Here is a 24,883-nt window from a genome sequence, read left to right as displayed (position 1 = left end):
TTAATTCAGCTAATGAAGAATCTTTATTAATTACATTTTTTGACAGGTTTACAGTTCTTCAGATATGACAGACAAATAGAAATCTCAAAGAGTTGTTATTCTTCCTTATTAGACATTTTATAATTTGCTAAATGTTTAGAAATGCATGAAATAACAACACACAAAAATATTATTGATGAGGGTGGTCATAATTAGTTGAAAATTTTAAGAATATGCTTCTTTTTGCCACTTACGTAATACAAACCGCAGGATAAGTAACAAGTCATTTAACTTACACTAAAAGAAAACTGGAACATCAAAGAAAACACTAAACTACATGTAACACCATAGTGTACATCAACACAATCTGAGCAGTATTATAGGAAAGTTAATATATTCACAACTGCAAATACTTTCAGTACGAATTGTAAAATATATATGGAAAATACTGTTCCTATCACATAATTCAGTTCTGGGTCAAGGTGAAAATTCAAATGACCATCTCATGAAGAAATCTCCAAACATACAGTAAATGTAACAGTTCTGCTGTTCATTGCATTATGTTGGCATAAGACAAACTTTTGTTTTATCAGATGTCCCTCACAATCTTCATGTAAAAGAATCGTGAATGACAGAATTTATAAAATGAAAATTGCAGCAGTAAGGAAACTCATATCAAGACGAAATACCATCTGTTCTAGTTTAACATGAATCTTGGAAAAACAACGACCAGGAATTATAAATATAAGGACAATACTTAAACATGATACTGTTAATGGATTCATAAATTCAGTGTGTATTGTGTACATGTGGTCATTAGATAATTAACCTTCATGGCTTTTCATAAAGAATGAACGAAAAATGTACACAACAGATATATAAGCAAAATTCAAATGCAAGTGCTTTGTGGAATTGAAATGTTAAAGGAAATGACTTCCATACTGGAAAATTGTATTAAAAGGTTAACAGGTGAATCTGGTTGGTCATGAATGAGATCACTGTATAATATATATTATCAATTCTTTGAGAATCTTTACTTCTTATCCTTGTATGTAATTCTTTGGCCCATTCTGAAGAATTTTATCAACCAGTTGTTTGGGCACATCTCCTGCCATGCCATTTGTTACCGATATTCCATTATGCAACTCAGTTCCATTTTGTAAGGCAGGTAGTTTTCCAAAGGATATTATGGGACGATGCAGCTTGTGTTCCAGAAGCATGTTGCTTTCTGGAGGTAGCCCCAGACAGGCACGGAGAACATTTTCTATACACGATCGCTGCTTAGCCAGAGCATTCACGACTGGTGTTCCTTCGGGAACCAAAGGGGCCTGAAATGACACAGTAATGGTAACATTTGTTTTTGTGTATATAGTAGATTTCTCTACCACAATCTTTAACATGGATGGTAATGGACCCTTAAGCTGCAACTGAATGTCATATTAATGTCAGACTTGATTTGTAACAGTAATATCTTTGCTGAATGCAGGAAATATGTTACTGAAAACTGAGAAAACTTCCAGATCTGACAAACTAAATTTTTCAGACATAAAGATCGAATTCTTGTGATCAAAGGGTGTGAAAACTTGCAGGGTGTGAAATCTTGCAGAGTGTTAGACCAGTCCATTAAAAAGCTGGGTAATTATGCAGAAAAATAAAGACATCTTACTACCATGTTATTATTTTGGTAAATATATTTAAGTTTATGGAGTTTATATAGTAGATAGATTACATCCACATACAGTGCATATTTGTATAATTTTTCCTCAAGTATATTTTGCTGTCTCATGATTTTTGAGGATGAAATGATTTTTACTTCCATATCTTAATTTCAACATGAACTGAACTGTAGTAACATGAAGTTTTATCACCACTTAATAGTTCTCTCCACTTCATTACTACTCACAAATGATTTATGTTCCTTTAATAAAGGATAGTCAGCAAACTAATGATAGAAAACAAGACACCCATGGCTGCATTAATTACACTGCTTGACTTGGGTGAGCATGTGTGCAATAATGTGTATGACAGACATGGGGTGGCACATGTAGGAGGGTCAAAATGACATTTGTACTCTCCTAACCAATACCTCTGTTGTAGTTTAGTATCTCCTTGGATGTGACTGCCATGTAATATAGTCGATATTGACCAGCCTTCTGTATGAATGTGCTTTCTCCATGTTCAGGGTAGATGAGTAAGCTGACCATGTAAATGTGGTCTGGATAGGGAGTACTAGGTACTGACCCTGAATGAACCATAGGAGTATTGAGAACAGTATAGTCACCCCTGTAACAAGCTGTAGAGCCCCACAGGGTTGTAAGACACTGAGATTCTCGCATTTTGTAGACAATCGGGTCACAAATGGTGATGATGCTGTCAGCATTATGCTCCAGCCACCCTTTACCCCACGAAGATTCCTGGTAGTCATTTGTGTTAGAGGCTGAGTCGATCCCAGGGTCATAGTGTGGCTGGAAAGATTAGGCCAACTGAAAAATGCAAGGACTTCATCAGGAATCGAACCTGTGACCTTCTGGTTTGTAACACAGTGCCTCAACCATCTATGCTACTGCCTGCCCTATAAAATATGGGGTTTGTAAAAGTGTCATTTTCCAAGGACTGAGATATTGAGGGAAATAATGGTTATGTGAACAAATGGGAGGTAGAGGGAAGTCAGGAGAGAGTGTGTAAGAACTGTGGCCTTAAATGGCCCTATTCCAGGGGCAGAGAGGCCTGGAAATGAAGATGCCAAGGACTGAAAGAATAAACTAAAAAAGAGGGGAATATGAGAAGGAAAGAGGAAGGAGGCCCTAACATGGGAAGCAAATGCAACCTGAAAAGGGCAGAGTACATGCAATAGACCCTACAGTCTGGTCATGGTTCCCACAACAGCAAATATGAACATTCCTGTTTTTGGTAGTTTGGTATGTAGGTACCGACATTTTGGAAGAACTTGCTTCCACCACCATCTTCTTCTTACTAAGGCAGCAAGCAGATTGCTCTGAAATGTGTGTACCTGTCTACCATTAATACCACAACTCAGAAAACAATCTTAAATTGGAAACTTGATTGCATTAAGCTATAAAATATCATTAATAATTAGAAATTTTGATTTTTTCTATTGGTTTAATAGTGTCTGCTATAGTATTGTTTGCATTGCAAACATTTGTGGAAATTCTGGTGTCCTATATTAAAATAAAATCTTCTTGGATTTGATCTTAAGTTGAAATATATGTTAACATATGAAAAACTTTCTTAAATCAATCCCATTTACTAGAGGACAGGTAATTTTAATCTGAAAGAGGAGGAAACCCTGAAAGAATAATTATTAAAACTGAGAAAACTAGAATGTGGTTACAGAAAACAAGCTATCATAAATGTGGGATACACTGGTTTAAAGTCATAGTAACTTTATAATATAAATATTCCAACCTTCCCAAAGTTTGTGCTCATACCTTACACAGGTAGCTGAGAATGGATAAAACAGAGTGGAAACCACAGTATCCTGAATCTGGTTCCCCTGCTCTTCGGAACTGAATTCGGCTGCACAACTCTGCCAAGATCACCAGGTCAAGAATGATGGGACTGGCTAACAGTGAGTCTTCACATGTATTATGAACTACAATTGTGTTGTGGCCACCAAGCAGAATCTCTGAAGTGTATTCATCCATGGCTCGCTTGCTGTCACCTACAAAGGGCAGACATTGATAAGTACAGATTATGACTGTGCCCACAAGTATTTCTAGGTCTGCTAGTAACCAGGACAGTGGAAGAACTTGGTTCAAGAAGGATGTAGCTCCATTTTTTGTAAACTCAGACACAAGTGACAAGGACAAGCAAACGCACTATTGGGGTATTACAAAGGAGTGTTTCATTTAAGAATGGTCCTGTTCACATGCACTAGATCGACAATAATCACTAAAGCCTGGACAGCAATTTTGGAGGATGCACACAAATATCTGTTGTTGTTATGCTAGTGATTTTCTCATGATTACTGAGCTTGGTGCACATATATATATACCATGTATTTTGTGAATACCTAAAAAATTTGTATTCAAGACACTTCTGTCTGAAGTGAATACTTAATGAGATATGTCAGATACAGAAGAGCCAATGACTGAGGTTAGCTCTTTGTAACAAACCCCACTAAGTAGGTGTCTCCCACTTTTTTTCCATTGGGAGGGTAACAGAGCCAGTTTCCAAAATGTTGTGTTCTTTAGAATGTCATGATGATAAAGTCCAAAGCTCATTAATCCAAAATATTAAGAATTGTCTTCATCTTTCATTAAACACTGACTCCATGTTCTGCATTAAATTTCTAGTGACTGAAGTTGGCAAGTTTAAGCACTAATATGGTATTTTAATCCTTGCAAAACACTATGATTATATTTAATTTTACCATGCATGATAACACAATAACTGAATAACTGAAAGTAATTTATTCATAATCTGTGGTACAAATACATGGTATAGATGATCATTTTAATTCCATTTTCTTTCTTTTAATATCATGCTACCACATTTCTCACTTCAATGTATAAAAGTATTATCAGCTTACCAACATATGGGACATATTTAATAACAACACAATGATCTGGTTTCTCATCAGGGCCATACAAAATTCTGTTTGAATCCACCATGTCATCTACCACATTGCTCTTTGAAATCTGAAAACAAGAGACAGAGTTTTCAAGAAGGGCAAGGAATAAATCTACAGAGTTGCTGTGGAAAGAAAAGCTAAAATCAGAATAAAGCTTTATTTGGCAATTTACAATATCAGCATCACAATATTTTACCCCAATAATAATCCTTAAGAATATGTTCAATCATAAGAAATTTAAGTGAAAATTGATTCAATTTACAGAATGGGTGTAAATGCCACATTCTTTTTTAACTTTCAACTTTATTTACGTCCATAACTGAAGTGAATACAGTTGGACATGTCAAGAAATAATAACGAATACATCACACATCAAAGTCACATAAAATTTACACAGTGATTTATCACTATAATATAGCAACCGTTATAAGGAACATCATAATAAAAAAATAAAGACCAAAAGAAAAATGTAAGTAATATAAAATAAATAAATAATACAAAATTGGACATACAAATTATGTTTATGTATGGTATTGTAACTGTAAATGTCAGAATACTGAGTTGTATATATCTTATTCTTCAGTATAAAACATAAAATCTCAAATATATATAATGAGGTAACAGTTAAAATCTTAAATTCACCAAACATATTTCTACAGGATACTCTATTATTAACACCTTTAATCACTCTTAGACATTTTTTCTGTATTTTAAATACAGTTTCGGAGTCCTTAAGCCCCCCACCCCAAAAAATATACCATATTTCAGTACAGATTCAAACTTAGTAAAATAGACATTTCTTAATACAGGTTGGCTGAATGAGTTACATAAGGATTTANTGTAATTAAAATTGGTAATTGTACCCCTGATATGTTATAATTTTATATCATTACCTAAGTATTTTGTATCAATTATTGTTTTATAATTTTGATCATTTTATGCACTGTACATTAATATAAATCTTTTAACTGTCTTAATGACAAAAGTATGTATGTAGTTTTTGTATTTTGCGTATTTTAATCTATCAGCTTGGGACAAAATCCATATCCACTGGTCAGCTGTCCCATAAGGATCAACGGAATGTATAAATGTAAATAAATAAATAAATCAAATAAAGAGCCTTGTTGAGCTTTTGGCATACATATTGAGTGTGAGTTGTCCAGCTTACATTTTCACTAATACAGATATCCAAAAATTTTATATTTGATGAATAAATTATTTCCTTATTATTTAAGGAGAAAACAGATTTGATGTTTGATATTTCAAATGTTTATGAAATGAAATGCAATAACAAAATTCCCAAGTTGCTGTTAGATGCAATACAATCTACTTAGTGGTAGATAAACTGCAGCCTCTGTATAAAGAATTCCCACAAATTGACGTTATTTGTACTTGGGTTTTGCTATACTAAAGTTTCATTGTAACTCTTATATTTGAAGACTTCTTCAAAGCACCAGTTTTCTCCTGTTGTATTTGATTTCACCCTTCCTGGGAAAAGGATGGTGAAATCAGAGGTAAAAGGAGAAAGAGAGCTCTTCAGTTGTTATTTGTCATTAATTCCTCAACAGAATATTATATCCTTTTCCAGCCCAAGTAATCATAAATGTTTATAACTTTATGAACTAATCGCTTTCGGGGCAGTTAAAATATAGAGATGACAAATAAATATGAAAGTAAGTATTTTATCTGCTTCAGCTTGTGGCAGAAACGATCACTAGGATTTGTGAATGACACATCAAGTAGACCAGATTCAAATATCCAGATATTGTGATGTAACAATAAATAAAAAAATATCCTGACTACACTTTTGTGCACTTAGGCCCTGAAAGGGGTATAAGCTACAAAGATTATGTACCAGTGAACTAATTTAATGGAAAATAGTCTGTATCTTGGAAATACAGGGGCTGAAGAATACCGTATTCTTATCAGCATCAGCCTTTATGCTTCTAAGGTATACATATGATATGTATCTTCTGTGAAATGTGTGAAGAATACAGTATAAAAACTTCTGGTTGCATGTTTCCGATGGCAGACAATCCACTCTCTTTGTTGCCACTTTATCAAGTTTATAATGGTAAGCACAATATCATTTCACTTGAAACAGCTGTTACAATTTTACAGTAAAAATTCTTACATTTAAGTCTCCTTTGTGAATTAATGCTACTTACTCACCTCCTTAGAACGGAACTGCTGAGGAGCTGAGAGATTCTTTCCATCATTGTTTCCAAGGTGGTTATAGCTGACAATGGAGACAGGTTTGATTCCTGCACTGACAAGAAAATCTACCAAGACTGACTTCAGCTTGGTCTGCCCTGATTTGAAGTCATCACCAGCAATAAAAACATTGTGTTTCTGTGCTAATTCAATGCAACCAGGAACAAAGGTATTCTGTGGAGATCCATTGATGTAGGTCGTCTGAATAATACAAACAGGAAGATTAGCACATTAAAAATATTAGTTATGAGGATATGGGGTGGAAGAATGTAATAAAAATGTAATTAATAAGAAGAAAAGTCAGTTCTTACCCCTTCCAAGATGCAGGAAACTGCAAACAAAGTTGACGGTGACACTTCTTTGGCATTTGCTTTGATTGCTGCCAGGAGATCCTCAGCTGTAGTGTTGAGGCCTGAAAGAACATCACAGAATCTCTCTGTGTTGGCCGTCCACAGAACGATCACCTGATCCAACTTGTGGAAGTCTTTGAAGTCACGAATGTCTTTTCTGATTTGTTCCATCTGTTCCCATTTGGTCCCAGATATAACATTATCTGCACGGGATGCCTGAGAAAGGGTAATTGATATGTCTGGTTAAAGTACATGTTTTGATAGGGAAGGACAGCAAGGAAACGTTTGAAGAATGGTTGTAATACTGTCTTAGTAGAGTCAGTAAAGTCATGTCTGTGTATGTCATACAGAATAATTTGTTCTTTCTGTGAAATATTTCTCTGTATGGAAGAGCTCTACTGGGTTATAATGCTGTACAGTCCACTAAATGTCAACAATGTTTTGAAGGAACATGTCACCTCTACCTTCAGGGTCTAAGAAACCAGCATGAAGTGAGTAGCAAGCAGAGGGTAGCAACATCATCCTCCAAAATGTCAGTTAGCTTACACTGCATTACATGATGTTATAATCTAAAAGACAACTCTTAAAACATATTTCTCTCAAACAGTGTTCCTCTGAGACATTGGTTGACTTTCAATGGACTACACAGCATTATATTCCATAAGATAGAAGTCTTCATACTTACTACTGTGAGAACCTCAAAGCCTACATTTTTTATATACTCTTGAGTGTTGGAGCACAGTAGAAGAGAACACTACTCTAGGTTTGCTCTTGTGATTTCTCTTCATGTCAAGCCAAAATTTTTAATATATGTATTTTATTAAACATTTTCTTTCCCTAAGATTTATTACCTGATTTGCAGCTATGAAGTCTGGGAAGTAGATGGAGGGTCGTGGCTTCATATTTTGCATGTAAGGACGAAGCTGTTGCTGAAGATTTATATCAAGCACTTGAGCTCTTTTCATGGCATCGGCCAGGTTCATTGATGATATGTCCCAGCCATCCACAACAATGTCATCAGGATTCACCATTGGAAGGAACTGGGACATGGGGATGTAAACATCTTGCCCATTCACTCCAGTACCTAAGCGAACTGTAGAGGCTTGTGTGATGGATCCATACCTGCAGATAGGCAACAGTAATGTAGACATTATTGATTCTGAAATTTTATATTCATTACTTTTACTGCAAGGTTTTGGAGTACCAAAAGACATCAGAGATATATCAGATTGTGATGAGGACTAAGACAGAAGTGATCTCTTGGGATATCCAGGCATAGATGGGTCATATTAAAATGGATACTAAATACAGTGTGAGGATGTGAACTGGATTCATCTGGTGTAATCAGGCTCAGGTCCCATGCAAGGCAGGGAATTTCTTGACTAAACCTTCTCAAAAACTATTCTGGTCCCTAGAGTCAGTACTCTTTTCATACATATTTTCAGACTTACATGATATCACATGAGTCTTGCAGGATGCTAGTAATGTTAATGTAATTTCAACTTCTCAACATAAACGTAGTAGCTTATCTTACCAGTCAGCCTTCCTCGTGCCTGTTTTGGTTTCCCAGCTGAGTTGCAACTTATTTGCAAGAAGAGCTGCAGTGACAGTGGAGCCATTATTTCCACCCCACCCAACAAGCATGAGTCCCAATTTAGGAACTTGACGTTTAGTTCGGATATGCAACTTTGTTGTCACTGGAGTTGCCTGTTTGAATTAATATGATATAGTACTTTTTAGTATCCTCATGTTAAACGTATTACACTTCATTCATTCAAGATATAGCACTTTCTTCTTTATAATTTAATGAACTTAGAAAACGACATGCAGATAATGTGCTAAGAAAAGGGGCATAAGGGAGATAAATAGGGAAAGAAGAAACCTGCTGAAGGAAGAACTCTTGTGAATTATACTCTTCTCCCAGTACTTTTAAAATAACCTGGTCACAGGGTTTTTTTTTATTGCTAGTGGGGTGGGACTAAGTCCCTTGTACTGCGGCCACTTCTGGCCTATTGTACCAAGGTCACAGGGTTACAGTGGTTTGTACATGTAGTCAACACAGATAAATTCTGTTGCAGAAGCGTCTTCAAAGATCAAAGAGATATCAGAGAATATGAAAATGTGTCTTGGGGAAACAGGTTGAATATGGGTTGAACTAAACTGCATCCAGAGTGGTGATTTTGTGTTAACAGTGTTGAACTCTTGTGTGGTAATAGACATAGTCTGCACATATTCAAGGTAGTCCTCAGTAGAGTACACAGCTCCGTAGAACTTAGCTTAATATGTCTTTGCTTATCACCCTTGAAACCATATATAGTTCTTTGTAGCAGGACCTTGCAAAATGGACATCTGTGGAGGATGGAGACCTTGTGTCAATGTGTTTTGATTTTCATAAGTTTACCAATGTGCTCTGCTATAGATGAGCGTACCTCTCAGAATGTATCACATGGTTTGTTATTACAACAACAAAGTCTACCACCAGATTCTAAAATTAGCCACATTACTCCAATCCACACCATGTTACTGTAGATGTCACCACATGCCTAAAATGAGCCATCCTATTTTCAACCACTGTGTCATTCTGCAAATGCTACCACATATTTCTCCTTTCACGTATCTTGCTCAACCACAAGACAAGTCAGAGAGTAACCCTTTTCCAAAGATCCATTTTAGTACTAAAGGTAAAGAGGCAAAGTTGTCCCTACAGTTAACTAAGCACTACGCCATGAAGGCGTACATGGGAGTGGATGTATAGATCCATATTTTCTTGACCTCGGCACCAGTTGGCAGTGAGTGGTCAGTTTCACGCTCCAGCCACTTTACCCCCAGGGAAAGGGCCTCTGGTATCCATTGGATAAGAAATTGGTTGGGCCCCAAAAAAAAAGGCTACACGACATGCAGAAAATTCTTGACCCTACTGGGACTTGAACACCGATCTCTCCATTGCCCAGCCCATCGCCAGCTGCTATACCGACTACACTATCCTGGCTCCTTTTAGTACTAAAGTCATCTACTTATCTCCAAAATAAAGTCCTTCCATGTATCCCCTCTGCACTGCAGCATCAATAATTAATTGCCCTATACAATATCATGTCAAGGGTGTAAGCTTTCAAAGAGAGTGACCAACTATTAAAATCACACAGTTATGGAGAAAATTACAGTTTTCTGTGTTTTGAACTTAAACGTTTTGGCAGGCAAATGAAAATGTATATGCTAGTGGTGTGGGACTAAGTCCCTTGTACTGCGGCCACTTCTGGCCTATTGTACCAAAAATATATATATACTCCATAATGGTAAGAATATTATAAATGCAGTCCTCATCATGAACATGCTTTTTATGTATCATTTGTAGGTATCTGATCATGATATTCACTAAGTTTACTTACCTGAATCTGTTTTCTTAATGGTTTAATCTGGGTTCAACATGCACAGCTATATAACATGAAAATTTCTGAACTATATAATGCAGCACACTTAAGTTATTTCTGAAGCAAAAATGATAATGATGGAGACTGTCACAACAAGCACAGAGGCATAAACTGTACATGCGAACACTTCGAATTTCAGAACAATTTCTTTACTTCAAATTAATGTGTTTATACATTCTGTTGCAGTTAATACATGTTCCACTTGATACTGTCTTGCAAACATTTCTCTCTCCAGAAATCAAAATCACAGTACATGAATATGACACACTGATTAAGATGTGATTAAGCTCATCTGTCACCCTTGCAGAATTAATGTAAGCATAAACTTCAGTTTGTACATAAACAGCCAGTGGACACTTTATGATCTGCTGGGATGCAATGCCATGTTGTGTGATAGATATCATGCTTGAGGGGAATCTGTTGCCTCCATTTTCTGGTAGAAGCAGCTTTTCTCACAAACGCTTCTGCCCTGAAGATGGAGGCAGCAGGCTGTATCTACCAAACTGCATGGTGCAACATCCCACAAGGATATAATTTTAATACTCACCAATATGAGAACATTTCATATGATAACAGCACTTACTGAGCTGATTCCAAATACATGGCATCATAGAAAAAATTTATATATCTACAAACACATCTGTAACCAGATGCTGTGACCTGAGCAGGGATCTCTGCTGCTTTATATTCAGGAGTTTCCAGGTTCAAATCTCGGCCTAGAGACTAGCTATCCTACCAGTTTTTCATATTTACCTCTCTCCAAGGGACTAGAACCTCTGATTAGGCTACAACCACTTCCATAGACTTCTCTATTCATTTCTGATCATTACTTTACCTTTGTAACCTAAGCTACTGAAAGTATTGTTAAATAACCCATAAATAACACCTTTTATAAACGTAATGAGTTCTTATGCTCCCAGTCCCAGAAAGAATTTTCTCTTAAAGGGTCTGTTAGATGAGAATTTAAAGCATGCTAAGATTAAAAGTGTCTTACGTCATTCTGCAGACCATTCAAACAACACACTGAGAACATTTAAATTGAAAAGCATGTATAATACTTTTTGGATATTACATTCTGGGTAATGCCTTTATCTTCATTACTACGTGATAATACACACACACTCTCACACGCTATGAAACAATGTGTATGTGATGTGTTTGCTCTCATTTGTTTACCATCTTTCTGTCCACCCATCAGAATTTAATATTTTGAATTACATTAACAGACACAGCTATTAAGGGGACAAAACAAAGTTAATAATGAAATAAAAAACAAACTGAACTTTATTTCCAGCCTGTTATTTTTTTAGCTGTACATAATCATATCCTACTCTTAAATGAACAGTTAGATAGAAATAAGAATATTGGATCTAGCATTCTCATAGTAATAACTACGAAGAATACTATCTTCAGGACTGTGATGCCACACAGTCCAGTAGTTCACCGATGGTGAATCTCCTCCCTCATCCTTTCCAATTCACGGTCCAAACAATTTTCACATTTCATGTCACACTACTTAATCTCTGCAGCTGACACAATATCATTTAATACCATTTCAACTGAACCAATCTTTTCTTCGTTATTAGCGATGGATAATTTAAAAACTGGAACAGAACCAAATGTTTGCTTCCACCGAGACCTTCTGAGCACTGACAGCAGGATCCAACATCTTTACACTACTACTACTACTACCACCAGAGGCCACCACTGGACATCATCCTGGGCCATTTCCACCCACCTCCAACCATCACATTCTACTAGCTAAGGTGCATCTTAATGTATTCCTCCCATCTCTTTCTTGGTCTTCCAAGTGGCCATTTTTTTGAAGAAGTTTCTCCATCAGATTTCTGTATGCATCACATGGCTCCCCTATTGTAGCCTCCTAGACATCATTCTAAAAACAATATCAGATGACCTGTATAAACTGTTATCTAATATCCTAAATTGTTCACTTAGGTCCAAGTACTTTCCCAAGCAGTTTGTTTTCAGACACTTGTATTACATTCTTCCCATACACGCCTATGCTTCACACCCTTACAGGCAATAATTACCTCAAGCTACTGCATTAAAAGAACAGATTATAGTTTTTAACAGAATAATAAAAAGCATTTCCATACTTTTCTCCAAATTCATTGTGAGCCTTCAGAGCACATCTTAGATACAATAAATAAAAACTGAACAGCAGTTTTAGTAACCTCAAGTAAAGTTATCACTGTGCTTAGTTATACACCACACCATGAAGACCTGTGGGAGTCAACACATTCTTAACTCACATCTGGATGAAGGTGAGCATTATCCTTGATGTCTCATCTAATTTACCCACATGTGAGAACACTTGGCACCCATTGGTTAGAAGACTGGGTGTGTCCCAGAGCCAGACTGATGGCCATGAGAACATTTAAATCTGGTAATTCAAGCTAACAGATTAGTCATTATATTCATACACAGTGTCCCACTTCTGAAGCTTATCTCATATCAGATACCCAGCTCAATCCTTTTACCTTTTCCTACAATACTGTCATTAATCATTAACAATTTTAATGGCAACAATATAAATACATACTAATGGCAATGCTCATTTTATGCTTCAAACGCCTCTTGTGTTTGTATATTCTATGGGAAGCAAATCTTCATATCAGTGAAACTGTACCACTCAGTCATAGATTGAACTTTCCATGTGCACTGATTAAACTTAACAAAAACTTCCAAGTGACAATCCATGTACTTTGCTGTGAGAATATTTTTAAGTACTTAGAATGGTGAGGGAGAACTCATGGAAGAAAACTGAAGAAATCATACTGTTCTGTTATTTAGCTTTTATGGACCTTCAATGTGAAATGAAGGCCAGGAAGCTATGTAAAAGAAGAATTCTTTTAAGCGAGAAGGGGTTAAATAATCTCCATATGAAGTACTAATGGCAATGGAAATAAAATCAATGAAATCTTTCCAAAATTCAGAGAACCAGGACTGTGGAAATTAAATACACTGCCTATAAGCATATGTTTCAGTTCAGGTAATATAATACCATGAATGTAATATTAATTTGAAATCTAGGCAAGGTTCATGCAAAGTGCAGTATTGCATAAGTCTATTGTGAGGGAGATTCTGTATATAGACCACAAACGGATATAAAACATAAAACGTGATATTCAAACATGGAAAAAACATTTATTTTTCGACATTTTCTCCACCAACATTCATACACTTGTCCCATCACTTTACCAGTGCATCAAAACCCGCAGCACATAAAGTCTTTTGCTGTTCTCTCAGCCACTCCTGCACCTTGTCAGGCATCATGTGTGACTTTTGTACTTCAAGAGAATTTCTCTACCCAGCTGTGAACTACTTTAAGTAACAAGCATTTTGCACCAAAACAGGAACCCTTTCTTTATGAATATCTTTTGCAGTGAGTCCTTCTGCCAACAAGAAAGTCTGCTCTTCGGTAGTACACACTTCAATTATGGTCATCAATTAGACTACTGAAACTAGTCTCTGAATGTGCGCATGCTCATCCGCTACCCAGACTGTCATGAAGCGGGACCATGCTGCTACATAATGATACACATAGAAGACCTAATACTTCCATTACAGTTGTTCAACTTCCATTTGTGACCTATTTACTGACTCACCCTTCTATATTCCATGTACCTGGCAAATATAGGTGGGTTTTGTGTGTGTGTGTGTGTGTGATATATTTTTGATTATTCTATTTTCTTACCTGGAACTCCATGCAGCAATCTTTATTGGAAACTAATAGTTGCTGAGCTAGTCACAAACTTCATAGCCATGTATGGAACACAAGGTATTCATTATGTTCACAAGATACCATCACTGGGTCCTATTCTGACCCATAAACCCGATTTACATACCCAAACCCAATTTCTTAAGACCCACTTTAATAGGGTCTTCCCATTTATACTTACGTTTCCCTAGTCATTTCTTCTGATTAAAATATTTATCTTTCTCATCTATCACATGCTACATACTCTGTCCATCATTCAAAATCCTCCATTCAAAATATATTATAAATGTACATCCATATAAGAAAATTATGACAGTACCTTATTACCGAATGCGTTATCAAGTGGATATCACTCCTGCTTCATATTTTGGAGGTTCCAGGTTCAAATCTCGTCCTAGAGACCAGCTATTCTGATCGATGCTTTTTGTAGTTTTCTGCAGTCCCTTTGGGCAAATGACTTGACAGTACAGTAAAACCTCACCAATTCAGATGCGTAGGGGGGAAAAGGGGTAATCTGGATTGGTGAAAACTCTTAAATAAAATTCTATGATTATTCCTAAAACGCAAATTCATTCACAATCCAGCGATATGCTACTACTTCGATGGTATTAGGACATAAAAACTCTACGACAAAATTAAATTTGTCCCATTTTCGATATAAATTAGTTACCATTTCCGCATCCAAAAGACAGGGCAAGACTGTCATTAAATTCTCGTCAATGAAAATTCGGAGCTCTGCATAAACAAAATTACACACAAAAAATGGTGGACAGACCAAATTCGTGGGGTTTTGCTGTACCTCAAATGTATCCATGACCGTTCCTTGGTCTTTCAAATTCATTATTCACAATCACCCTACAGTCGACGCTACTGAGCTACTGACAGCATCGTTATATAAACCACAAAGCTATTAACTGCCTTGTTCGTCGTTTTAAGTTTCACAAAAACGTACTTAGAAACATCTACATTTAAGTAAACATTGCCAAAAGCTGAAAAGGAAAACGAACTGGAGCTTACCATAAGTACATCGCCATTGGACTCAACTTTCGTAGTTTGGTAATCATAATCTGCTTCAATGAAATCATTATTATACTTAATATTTGGGCTGTTAACAAGAAAAACACCCTTTGATGCCATTGCTGCTTCGGGTTATTAATATTTCTTCACCTGCAAAAGGCACGAATTTCTTAGTATATGGTATTTCTGTAATTTAATAGAAAATTAATAATTCATTACAATACACGTACCAAAATATCAGATTATGATGAACACGTAACAATTGCTTTAATGTGGTAGCGTATAAAAGATATCAAGTTCTACAGTAGATCAATAATCAATACGAATAGCTGTAGATGCGCCTTCTTGCACACTCGTAGCAGAAATCAATAACTTCAACAATGCCGCCTCTGTAAGTGAAACGTCTTATATATATATGCACAGCTTGTTCGATGAGTCTTACCTTTTAACACTAATTATAGCCCGTCAAGCAGCTCTCGAATGTTCTAGAAGCCTGCTTGTTTTATCGCAACCGGCAGCTACCCCACCCAGTGGTCTCTCTCGAGTAATATGATTGGCTAGCTTGATGAAGAAGCACGTTTTTAGCACGTGGTTGGGAACAAACACGTGTGTGGTATGTGACTGGAAAAGTTTTACACTTGACGTCATAAACCGATGCCTAGGTCCAGAGGCAGTCGTCTGAATTATCTACTGAAGATGGTAGGTAAATGTGAATTAAAAAGACTAGTTTGGTTTTCCGCGACAGTGCTAAACAGATTCCTACACATGCATTTAAAACACATACACAAGAAAATGAAGCTAAAAATAAGGACAAAGTTCTGCCACGAGCAGTCCAAAGTAAAACAAGGGGAAGGATGATTCTAGAATATGTGCTGGATCCCAACGCTGTAGAGTGATAAAATCGTTTAAGTTATATGCAGATAACTGTGCAGGTTCAGGATGTAGCTCAGGAAACCAACCAAAATCTAGATCTTGGCCTTCTGGTCCCATAATTCTAATAGCAGAACTGTTTATTTCTCACTTTGACGATAGTTTTCCACTCTGCTTAGTTAGAAAAGTGACTGGCTAAGGTCTGAATAATTAGAATTAATTTCCGGCAGAGCTCGAAATTCTGTCTTCGGCACCAAGTCTGTATTAGTCCCGACCCCACACAGCTTCGTAACGAACAGACAATAACTTAGTCGTATCTTGCGGTTGTAGATGCCGAAGCATGGAGCTGGCCACTGCATTATATTGCCCACACGTCTTCATGTCATAGTGCTGAAGCATGTTACCGTTACCACTTTATTATATCAACGTCAAAGAAAATGTTATGATAGTAACTAAAAGTTTGTGGCGACAATAAACCGTTAGGAGAGCTACTAAATTAAGCACCATAGGAAGGCATCACCTAACAACCTTAATTTTCTTGTCTATGTCGACAGAACAATGTGGTCAAGTCCTCCCGTCTACCGGGTATAGACATTCGGTAGGACTCCTTGAGCAGGGGATCGGCCCGTTGCAAGGCATCACAGCCCTTGTACATCCGTGCTCTGAACGGGATTCGAACCCACGATCCCAGTTTTTCTAACGGTAGTGTACGCCTCAGACCGCGGATACTCTTAAGATCGCCAGTGTAAAAACCACTGCGTGGACTGTTTTAAGGCTAATTTTTAATACAAACCAAACGTAAGTTAATAGCCATGTTGCAAAATAAGTTACTTAATTTCGCTGTTTCTACCTTTTCATCCAAGGGCAAGGAGCGCTGAGATGAGAGTTGCAATATATTTATCGTGATCCTGAGTAAAATGTAAATTAAATAGGGTTCCCGTTTCTGACCTCATTATGGTTAGTCTACAGAGTTATATTAATTGTAAATAGTATGGGCAAAAAGAAAAAGTCACACGTGTAGTTGGTCTACTCAGATCATGCAGATATATTTATTGATTTGCAGTGAAATTTTAGGGGTATCTAAGTGGTGTTCTGCATACGACAGTAGTGCTTCAGGACATCTGAGTGTGAAAGGCAGTCAGTATAGAACTGAAAATACGTCTGTAAAATGTCAGGCAAGGGTAAAGTTGTCCCTGTGCTTTTTAAATTAAGCACTATGCTATGAAGACATATGGGGCAGTGGAGGTACAGCCCCACCATGCTTGACCTCGAGGCTAGGTGGAAGTGAATGGTCAGCTTCAAACTCCGGCCGCCTTACGCCCGGTACCCCTTGGATAGGAGGCTGGGTGAGCCCCATAGCCGGTCTCGGCATTGTGGAGAAGAGAAAAATCATACCCCTGCCGTCCAAGCCCTTAGCCCTTAGCTGTACCGACTGAGCTACCTGGCTCGCTTCTGTATAATATTACGTGTGTAATTCATCCATCCCTTCTACATGGCTACTGGATGGATTTCGATGAAATTTGACGTTCAGTGTTTACGCTGAAGTAAATGAGTGGACTTGATTTTGATCCAAATTGGAGTTATCAGCAGTATAATCTGTACGCTTGAGGGAGACAATACAAATTTTGTCTCCTTGTAATTCAATAAATATTAACTGAATATGAAAATGTTCTAAGTTAAAGTTGTAAGTATATTCATTACCCCTGCAATTGCGTCTTGTCCCATTATGACATGATTGTGCGACCAAAATTTCAGAGAAAATTTAGCGTTCATAATGGAGTAGCCTACCTTTTGACTGACAGTCAGCCACAGAACAGTTTTATGTATCTTGAGTCTAAAATTATATTTCCAGGATTAAAAAATATTGCATTTTACAATTCGCCTTTTTTTTTTAATTTCGCAGCAGTGTGTATACCAAAATCCAAGAAATTTAGAGACGTCTAGTCACATTAATTTGCAAGCAAAGTCACAAGAAGAAGTCGTGTTAAGCCGTCGTTAGATAATGCGCGCCCCTGGATCTGTAGCTGTCCGAAATGTACAGCATCCTTGATAATACGAACACAGTGATGTAAATTCCGTAGCCTATATTCAGCAATATGAAAGTAACATTTTAGTACTTCTTTAAGGTTTCTTGGCATATATGTAGAGGCAGAATTCAAAAATACTGTTACGATCTATGCAGGATTTGAAGTTCTCACTGCGGTGGTCACGAAGAGTTCTGTCTTCTGGGATATAACCCCGATTGACTTTCAGCGGACTACCCGGCGTTATAGGGAGCGGGGATGGCGTAGGCTGTATAGCGACTGGCTACAGGCTGGACGACGGAGGTGTCGGAGTTCGAGTCTTAGTAGGGTCAAGAATTTTCTCTTCTCCACGTCGTCCAGGGGGCCCACCCAGCCTCCTATGCAATGGGTACTGGAGGCTCATTCCAACGGGAGTAAAGAGGAGCGTGAAGCTGACCTCTCACCTCCATATAGTGTCGAGGTCAAGAAAATATGGATCTATACATCCATTCCCTCATACGCCTTCATAGCGTAGTGCTTAATTAGTTAAGTACAGGGACAACTTTACTTTTATCCGGCGTTATATCTCAGAACATAGAACTCTAAGTTAAGATCTATTGATGAGCTAACATTGTAATTGTTATTATCGGAGATTAGTTTAGAAAATAAATATTAAAAGAAACAAAAGAACGAACAAGCAATGAATCGAAGAAGCAAGTAAAATTCGAACAATATCACTCCGTAAGACAAACTGTTCATACAAATCTACACAAGGACACATAAGTTCTCTATTGACGACTTCTCAACACGACAGTCCACTTTCAGTCCCAGGTCAGTTCATTTGGGACTTGTGGTGGACAAAGTGGCACTGGATCATGGCTTTTTTTTTTCGAGTTCTTTGAATACCCTTTCCATTTCTCATTCCCCCAGATGTTCCAATTCTCTCATTTATCACCCGGGGCCGATATTGGGTCATTTACGGCCTAAATACCAAGGACCTCGGTTTCACATCATCCTGAGAAGAAATAAGAGAAACACCTTCGGTGTTTCTTTGAAACGATACTTTCAGTATCGAATTACCGATTGCAATAATTTATTTCTAATCTCGTGTTGTTAGCAATTCAACGTCAGAAATATGAGTCATTCGATCATACGGGCCGGATTTCTGTCCTCAGAACCGTGACCTCTTCTATTCTGAGTACATTTCGAATTAACAAACCTAGTTAAAAGTGAAAAAAATAGAGAGAGAGAGAGAGGATATCTTTTTTCTCTTGCATCCAAATTATCTGAGGTGTTCATTATTTGAAGTTACGTTTAAGCTATCGTGGATGCAAACAAGAGAAAGCACGCATACTAAATGAAGTTTAGAGTACAAATGGTTAAGCACTTTTTCTTCTTCAAGGACATCACGCAATATGTTGTGGACAGCGCCACCTGTCAGGATCGTCCTTGTCTGATAAGTGAATACGTACGTGATTCAGCAACTACATATTTTTAATGTTATTCGCCATTCAGAGTGGTCTCTTCACGCAGCAGTTACAAGTTTTTTTTTAACTGTGTTCTATGTCAATCGTCCAGAATACCGGTATATGAAACAATTATACCTACCCTTGAGTTCTGTAAGTTCTGTTCATAATTAAACTGAATTTAATTCGGAAATATTCACTGCTACATTTTTCATATCATCTGAGAGGCATAGAAACTTGGTCCAAAAATCACAAAACATTCTCAGTACAAGTTATGTAAGAACCAGTAACACTTAAAACTGGATCGCCTACGAGTTATTGTTAGAGGTACTTGAAGTAGTTCGTTCTGTGTTCTGAACAGTTATTCGTTCGAATTAGATTCTGATGCACCAAAAATTGAACCCATTTGAATCTCGCTCTTTTGGGGAAATATAATTCTACCTTATTATTTTTATTCTCATTCTTTTTTGTCCTATTCTTCGACGACTAGAGAACGCCTTGAAACCTCTACTAGGTTCAGAACTCTAAGGGCGAGGGCACACCAAGGAAACTGGCAACTGCAACGCAACCGCAATTTCCCTGACAAGTCGCTGATTTAAAGCAGGCAACTGGTTTCCAGATTAGCAGGCGCAGACTGAGGAAACCTATGTTTGATTAGTTGCTCACATCATCTTAAGTGGGTATGTTCGCCCGACGTAATGCATGATGGTATTTTTTAATTTCTTGCACTTACCTTCGCCAATGGAAGATAATATTATTGGTCTTGTCATAACATGGTGGTAGTTGAGACCGGTTGAGTCGTTGTGAGAAGAGAGGACGACGACCATAAGGAAAATATTGTGAAGTTGTTTTAATTTAAGTAAATTATTTTAATCAGGAAATATCGCGTTCACGCGCGATACGAAATTTTGAGATACACTGCAACAATTTTAGCAAAACAGAAGACATCTGATGACGGCCGTATACAGCCGACATGTAATGTGGAAGAAGGATGACTATGTACGAGTAATACGTTGCATTTAAGACGGAAATATATATGAAATAAATGATATATTATCGCAACAGGAAGCTTAAATGCAATATTAGGAAAAGAAAACATTTGGCGCATCTGTTCTTCTGTGACAATTTAAACCGAGGCGCTTATATTGTTTCGAAAGAACTTAACCTGGATTCAGACTCCTTCGTCTCATGAGAAATTCTTTCCCAAGCCAAATCTATTTTGTCCTGTCTAGCACTGAATCAGCCTCTGGCATCTCTATGGGATTTGCCAGAAGGGCAATCAGGGAGTGGACAAATAAGAATCACAGGAAATATTGGGAATCCTTGACTGGACTCAGGCAAGCAACAGGGACTCATACGAGGACCCTCTGCTAAAAGAGCGAAGGAACTCTTTTTTTTTTTATTTCTCTGCGAATTTACAATCTACTCACTACAGTAAGGAGCAATAAGTAAATTGGTTAAAAGTAGGAACGTGAGTAGAGAATCAACCAGCGTCGATGCTCTTAAACACAATTGATGCTAGAATTTATTGCTTAACCTAATTTTGTCTTTTCGGAAGGTCGGATGGCCACTGTCTCTTCAGTCTCCGTACAACGTTGGGAGGGTTTCTTATTTCTTCAATTAATCTGTTGTCATGTCCTTGTAGTCGTTGTTTGTAGAGTAGAGCTAATCTTCGTATCTCGTCTGTTACGTATGGGACTTGCAGATCGTTGTGGAGCGTCCGATTGGAGACGTACCAGGGTGCGTTGGTGATTGTTCGTAGAATTCTGGACTGTAGCCTTTGGATGATTTGTGTATTTGATGGCGAAGGAACTCTTGAAGGCAAAAATAAATACCGTCTAATGTGACTATTTAAGTTTTATCACTTGAGGATTTATTTCCCTTACATGTTTCGATCCTTACGGATCATCCTCAGAGAGTATAAATACTTTCGGAAACTACTATTACAATAGATGTTAATTGTATTGATACACATATGATGTCTAAAATGCACAATATACGCAATGTTCAACCTTCCACATTCACTCAGTGTAAACAACACAGCAGGGCACGAATAAACACGGAAGTACTAAGAATCTCCTTTCGCAAGATAAACAGGCGACACAGGACCAGCCACCTCCGCGAATAACAATAGGAGAATTGACGCGAACCTGTGTGGTTCATAAAAAAATGTAAACTTGATCTTGAAAGTTTTTTAAAACAAACTTTTTTAAAAAGTTTTAACACCAAGAAGGCCGCTGTGAATGTGGAAGTTTGAACATTGCCTATATTGTGCATTTTAGACATCATATGTGTATCCATACAATTAACATCTATTGTAATAGTAGTTTCCGAAAGTATTGATACCCTCTGAGGATGATCCGTAAGGATCGAAACATGTAAGGGAAATAAATACTCAAGTGATAAAACTTAAATAGTCACATTAGACGGTATTTAGTTTTGCCTTTGTAATTGTTAGTGTGACGGGCCAGAATGAAGCAAATAAAAAAAAAACCGAACTCTTGAAGTTAAACATGAACCAGCTACGATGGGTGATGGGACTACTTACAGGACACTACCACGTTAAAGAACACCTCTTCAAACTGGGACTAAATAATAGTCCCACTTGTGAGAGGTGTCAAGAAGGAAATGAAACCGCCACACATATCCTGTGTGAATGTGAGGCCTTAGCTTACTTAAGATTACGTCACTTGGATCAATACCTTATGGAACCAAGTGACTATTTCGACGCTCCCACGTACAAAATTCTACGCTTCTTTCGAAGCGCAGGATTGCTGAGGGGATAATCAAAAGGGAAGCACAATAGATCACTGTAGGTCGCGGTGCAAGGGCCGAGAAGGCCCACCCCTTATACATTCATTCATTTCTGCCTAGAATAGTCCAGGTGGGGTTTGTCATATATACCAGTCTCTTGCTCAGTTAACTGCATAAAAACAAAATTAGCAGCTTCGTCAACCTTTCGTGCCATCTTAAGAGACAAATGAATCGCTGAAGCGCGCTATAGAACAGTTGGAGCTAGAAAACTACGCGGCAGCGCAAATGAGAGAAGACTACCATGCTGCGTTGCCTGGAAATCGCGTTTCTCATTCTTCCCTCGAGTTGCGTTGCCGTTTCCTTAATTTGCGCAGCTCCATGCAGTAACATGTGTTCAACTAAGGCTGATAGCAGTTCTCGGAAATTGCGGTTACGTTGTGGTTGCCAATTTCCTTGGTGTGCCCCCACCCTAAATCAACTTGACAATTTCTCAGGTTTCTTCTACCTCTCTAAGCATATGCAAATGTTATTTTGTGGGTCAATATTATCTGCACATTGCCTCTTATTTAATTGGATCATTTGAAATAGACCTTCCCTGTGCACTATCATGATGTTTAGTTTGATGTTTCTGAATAAGTACCGTTGCACATATACGAGTATTATACAGAACAGACTTAAATGTATGGACGATGTAACATGATGTGCTGTTCTTGGTAGGTCATTGCAAACTAAAATCTTTCCATATCCATGTCTTAGCTTCCCAACAACGTGACACTTTATAAATTTGGGTCGCATGAATTGATTCCTCACAAAGGAGCCTGCACAGAAAAAAAAAATTGTGCTGAAGTATACTCCAACTTGGAATACCCAGTTTCCAAATTTATAGCAATTGCTCTTGTTACTGGATTTGTCATAAAGCAAGCGAGTTCCACTGCAGAACCATCTTTCACAACAATAATTGTTTTTCTGAAGTTCAGTTCTTAATTATGAAGTGGGCCTTATTTACGTCTCCAACTTCGCTTGTGTTTCTGATGACATGTCAGCTTCTGGAACATAACAGTGCACTTACAGCAAAATACTTGAAACTGTGTCTGGTCACCGTCATAATAATTTACAGTATACAGTTTTGTGTTCTTTATCCTTTATTGCATATCAATATTGGAGAAAGGGATCCTTCTCATTTGCTTTGTAGTTAAATTACCGTGACAACTGCAGGTACAGAATCCAGCTTGGCTACCTTTCATTTGCCATTAAATATTTGAAGGAAGAATGCAATTTCGATCCAAGACTGGTGCGTTTGATTCTACCTGGGTGCATTAACACGCCTAATATCTCCAAAGACGAATATGCTGTTCTACATATTCTCACGTCTCACTTTTTTGTCTGCATGAATAACATTGACTTTGATGCTGGTTCTTTGGAAAATCCCGATTTATTGACTGAAACATTGAGCATGGCGACTCCAGGTGTCTCATTTGATGCTATGACCAGGGTCTCATCGCCTCACAGAGGCGATCAAAATGTGGAGGCTTCTATCAGTAACAACAAATTTAGGCTATAAAAATCCCTCCCGCTTTATTTCATATAGTTCGAAATAAAAATTAACTTTTCGTGAGTTTACAGAAGCAAGCGTTTCAAAGAATCCTGTGGATTCTATTTCTGTTTTATGGTGACCCCGGTCCCCCCCCCCTCGCACTTAAACCGGACCTAATCTTTGATGGTACAATATAATTTGCCTGTATGTGAAATTCGACGTGGAAACACTGTCTCGGTGAAATGAAGACGTTGGAGATCCTACCACTGAAATAATTTGGACCTCTTTTCCACGTTTCCCCTGCATAATTCAACAACTGGATCTAGAGGATCTAGAGTTAGAAAATCGGGAAATGAAAAATAGCCCCATTCCCACGGAGAATAGCTAACGGGACAACGAAGAAGTAAACTTTTGGATGGGTATGGGATATTTTGCACTGTTGTGTTGTATTCTGGTTAATTTGAAGGAAGGAAGAGTTGTTATGAGGAAATGTGAAGTTATATCTCTAACGATGTTTCTACTTGTTGCCTAATACACCAAGGTATTCACAGCATAATGGACATATTGTAATAGTTTTTTTGTATGCAGAGGTAATAATACTGCGTCTACTGATAACTGGAGTGTTCGCTCTTGAAACTTGCCGGCAATAACCTGTTGAGACCAAATTGACTAGAATGACATTCAGCAAGAAACATTACTTTTGTGGATGTGCCGAAAGCTGTAATGTTCGTGGTAAATGTACGGCAATCGTACCACCTACATCCAGTAATTTTACTAGGTAAAAAAAAAAAATAAGCTCCAGGCAGAATTCGTTAAAGCCAATTTGGAGTTTCATACGCTTCCATCCAGTTACACAGTTATGTCACGACTGTTACTTTAAGTGATGTTTTTCCTCAGTCCAAGGGAAATGCCAGGACAGTACCTTGAGTGGA

General features: G+C 37.6%; 2 protein-coding genes across 5 annotated transcripts in view; one reads left to right on the top strand and one right to left on the bottom strand.

The window, feature by feature from the left end:
- LOC111874937 (inositol-3-phosphate synthase) lies at nucleotides 1-15,855 on the bottom strand. 2 transcript variants are annotated; one of them, XM_023870833.2, is made up of 9 exons: nucleotides 15,767-15,855; nucleotides 15,325-15,474; nucleotides 8,672-8,844; nucleotides 7,989-8,259; nucleotides 7,099-7,353; nucleotides 6,746-6,988; nucleotides 4,532-4,640; nucleotides 3,429-3,661; nucleotides 1-1,307 (listed from the first exon to the last, which is right to left on the bottom strand). In XM_023870833.2, the coding sequence occupies exons 2-9, from the start codon at nucleotides 15,442-15,444 to the stop codon at nucleotides 1,020-1,022; spliced, it is 1,692 nt and encodes a 563-aa protein (XP_023726601.1). In that variant the 5' UTR covers nucleotides 15,445-15,474; nucleotides 15,767-15,855; the 3' UTR covers nucleotides 1-1,019. The 2 variants fall into 2 exon arrangements, with proteins under 2 accessions (XP_023726601.1, XP_023726593.1); XM_023870825.2 differs by lacking the exon at nucleotides 15,767-15,855 and adding an exon at nucleotides 15,555-15,758.
- Nucleotides 15,856-24,353: 8,498 nt separating this feature from the next.
- The window catches only part of LOC111874905 (serine-protein kinase ATM), a 127,135-nt gene continuing 126,605 nt past the window's right edge, over nucleotides 24,354-24,883 (top strand). The window contains exon 1 of one of the 3 annotated variants that reach the window (XM_033755664.1): nucleotides 24,354-24,492. Coding sequence is in view for 2 of the 3 variants with exons in the window: in XM_033755659.1 (XP_033611550.1) it covers nucleotides 24,626-24,729 (104 nt within the window). In the remaining variant the exon portion in view is untranslated. Of the gene's footprint in view, nucleotides 24,542-24,570; nucleotides 24,730-24,883 lie in introns of those variants that run through there. The other 2 variants (XM_023870773.2, XM_033755659.1) reach the window with 2 other exon arrangements.

Source organism: Cryptotermes secundus, unplaced genomic scaffold, assembly GCF_002891405.2.
Source record: "Cryptotermes secundus unplaced genomic scaffold, Csec_1.0 scaffold308, whole genome shotgun sequence".
Lineage (NCBI taxonomy): Eukaryota > Metazoa > Arthropoda > Insecta > Blattodea > Kalotermitidae > Cryptotermes > Cryptotermes secundus.
Note: the sequence above shows the minus strand (reverse complement) of the source record. Positions and strands in the feature narration are given on the sequence as shown.

Excerpts from the sequence above, each read along its gene's own strand:
- LOC111874937 (XM_023870833.2), bottom strand. The coding sequence starts at position 15,444 with ATGGCATCAAAGGGTGTTTTTCTTGTTAACAGCCCAAATATTAAGTAT. Across the intron at positions 8,845-15,324 it reads CCAATGGCGATGTACTTATG|GCAACTCCAGTGACAACAAA; the intron begins GTAAGCTCCAGT and ends TAATTCAAACAG. Across the intron at positions 1,308-3,428 it reads TTCTCAGCTACCTGTGTAAG|GCCCCTTTGGTTCCCGAAGG; the intron begins GTATGAGCACAA and ends GTGTCATTTCAG.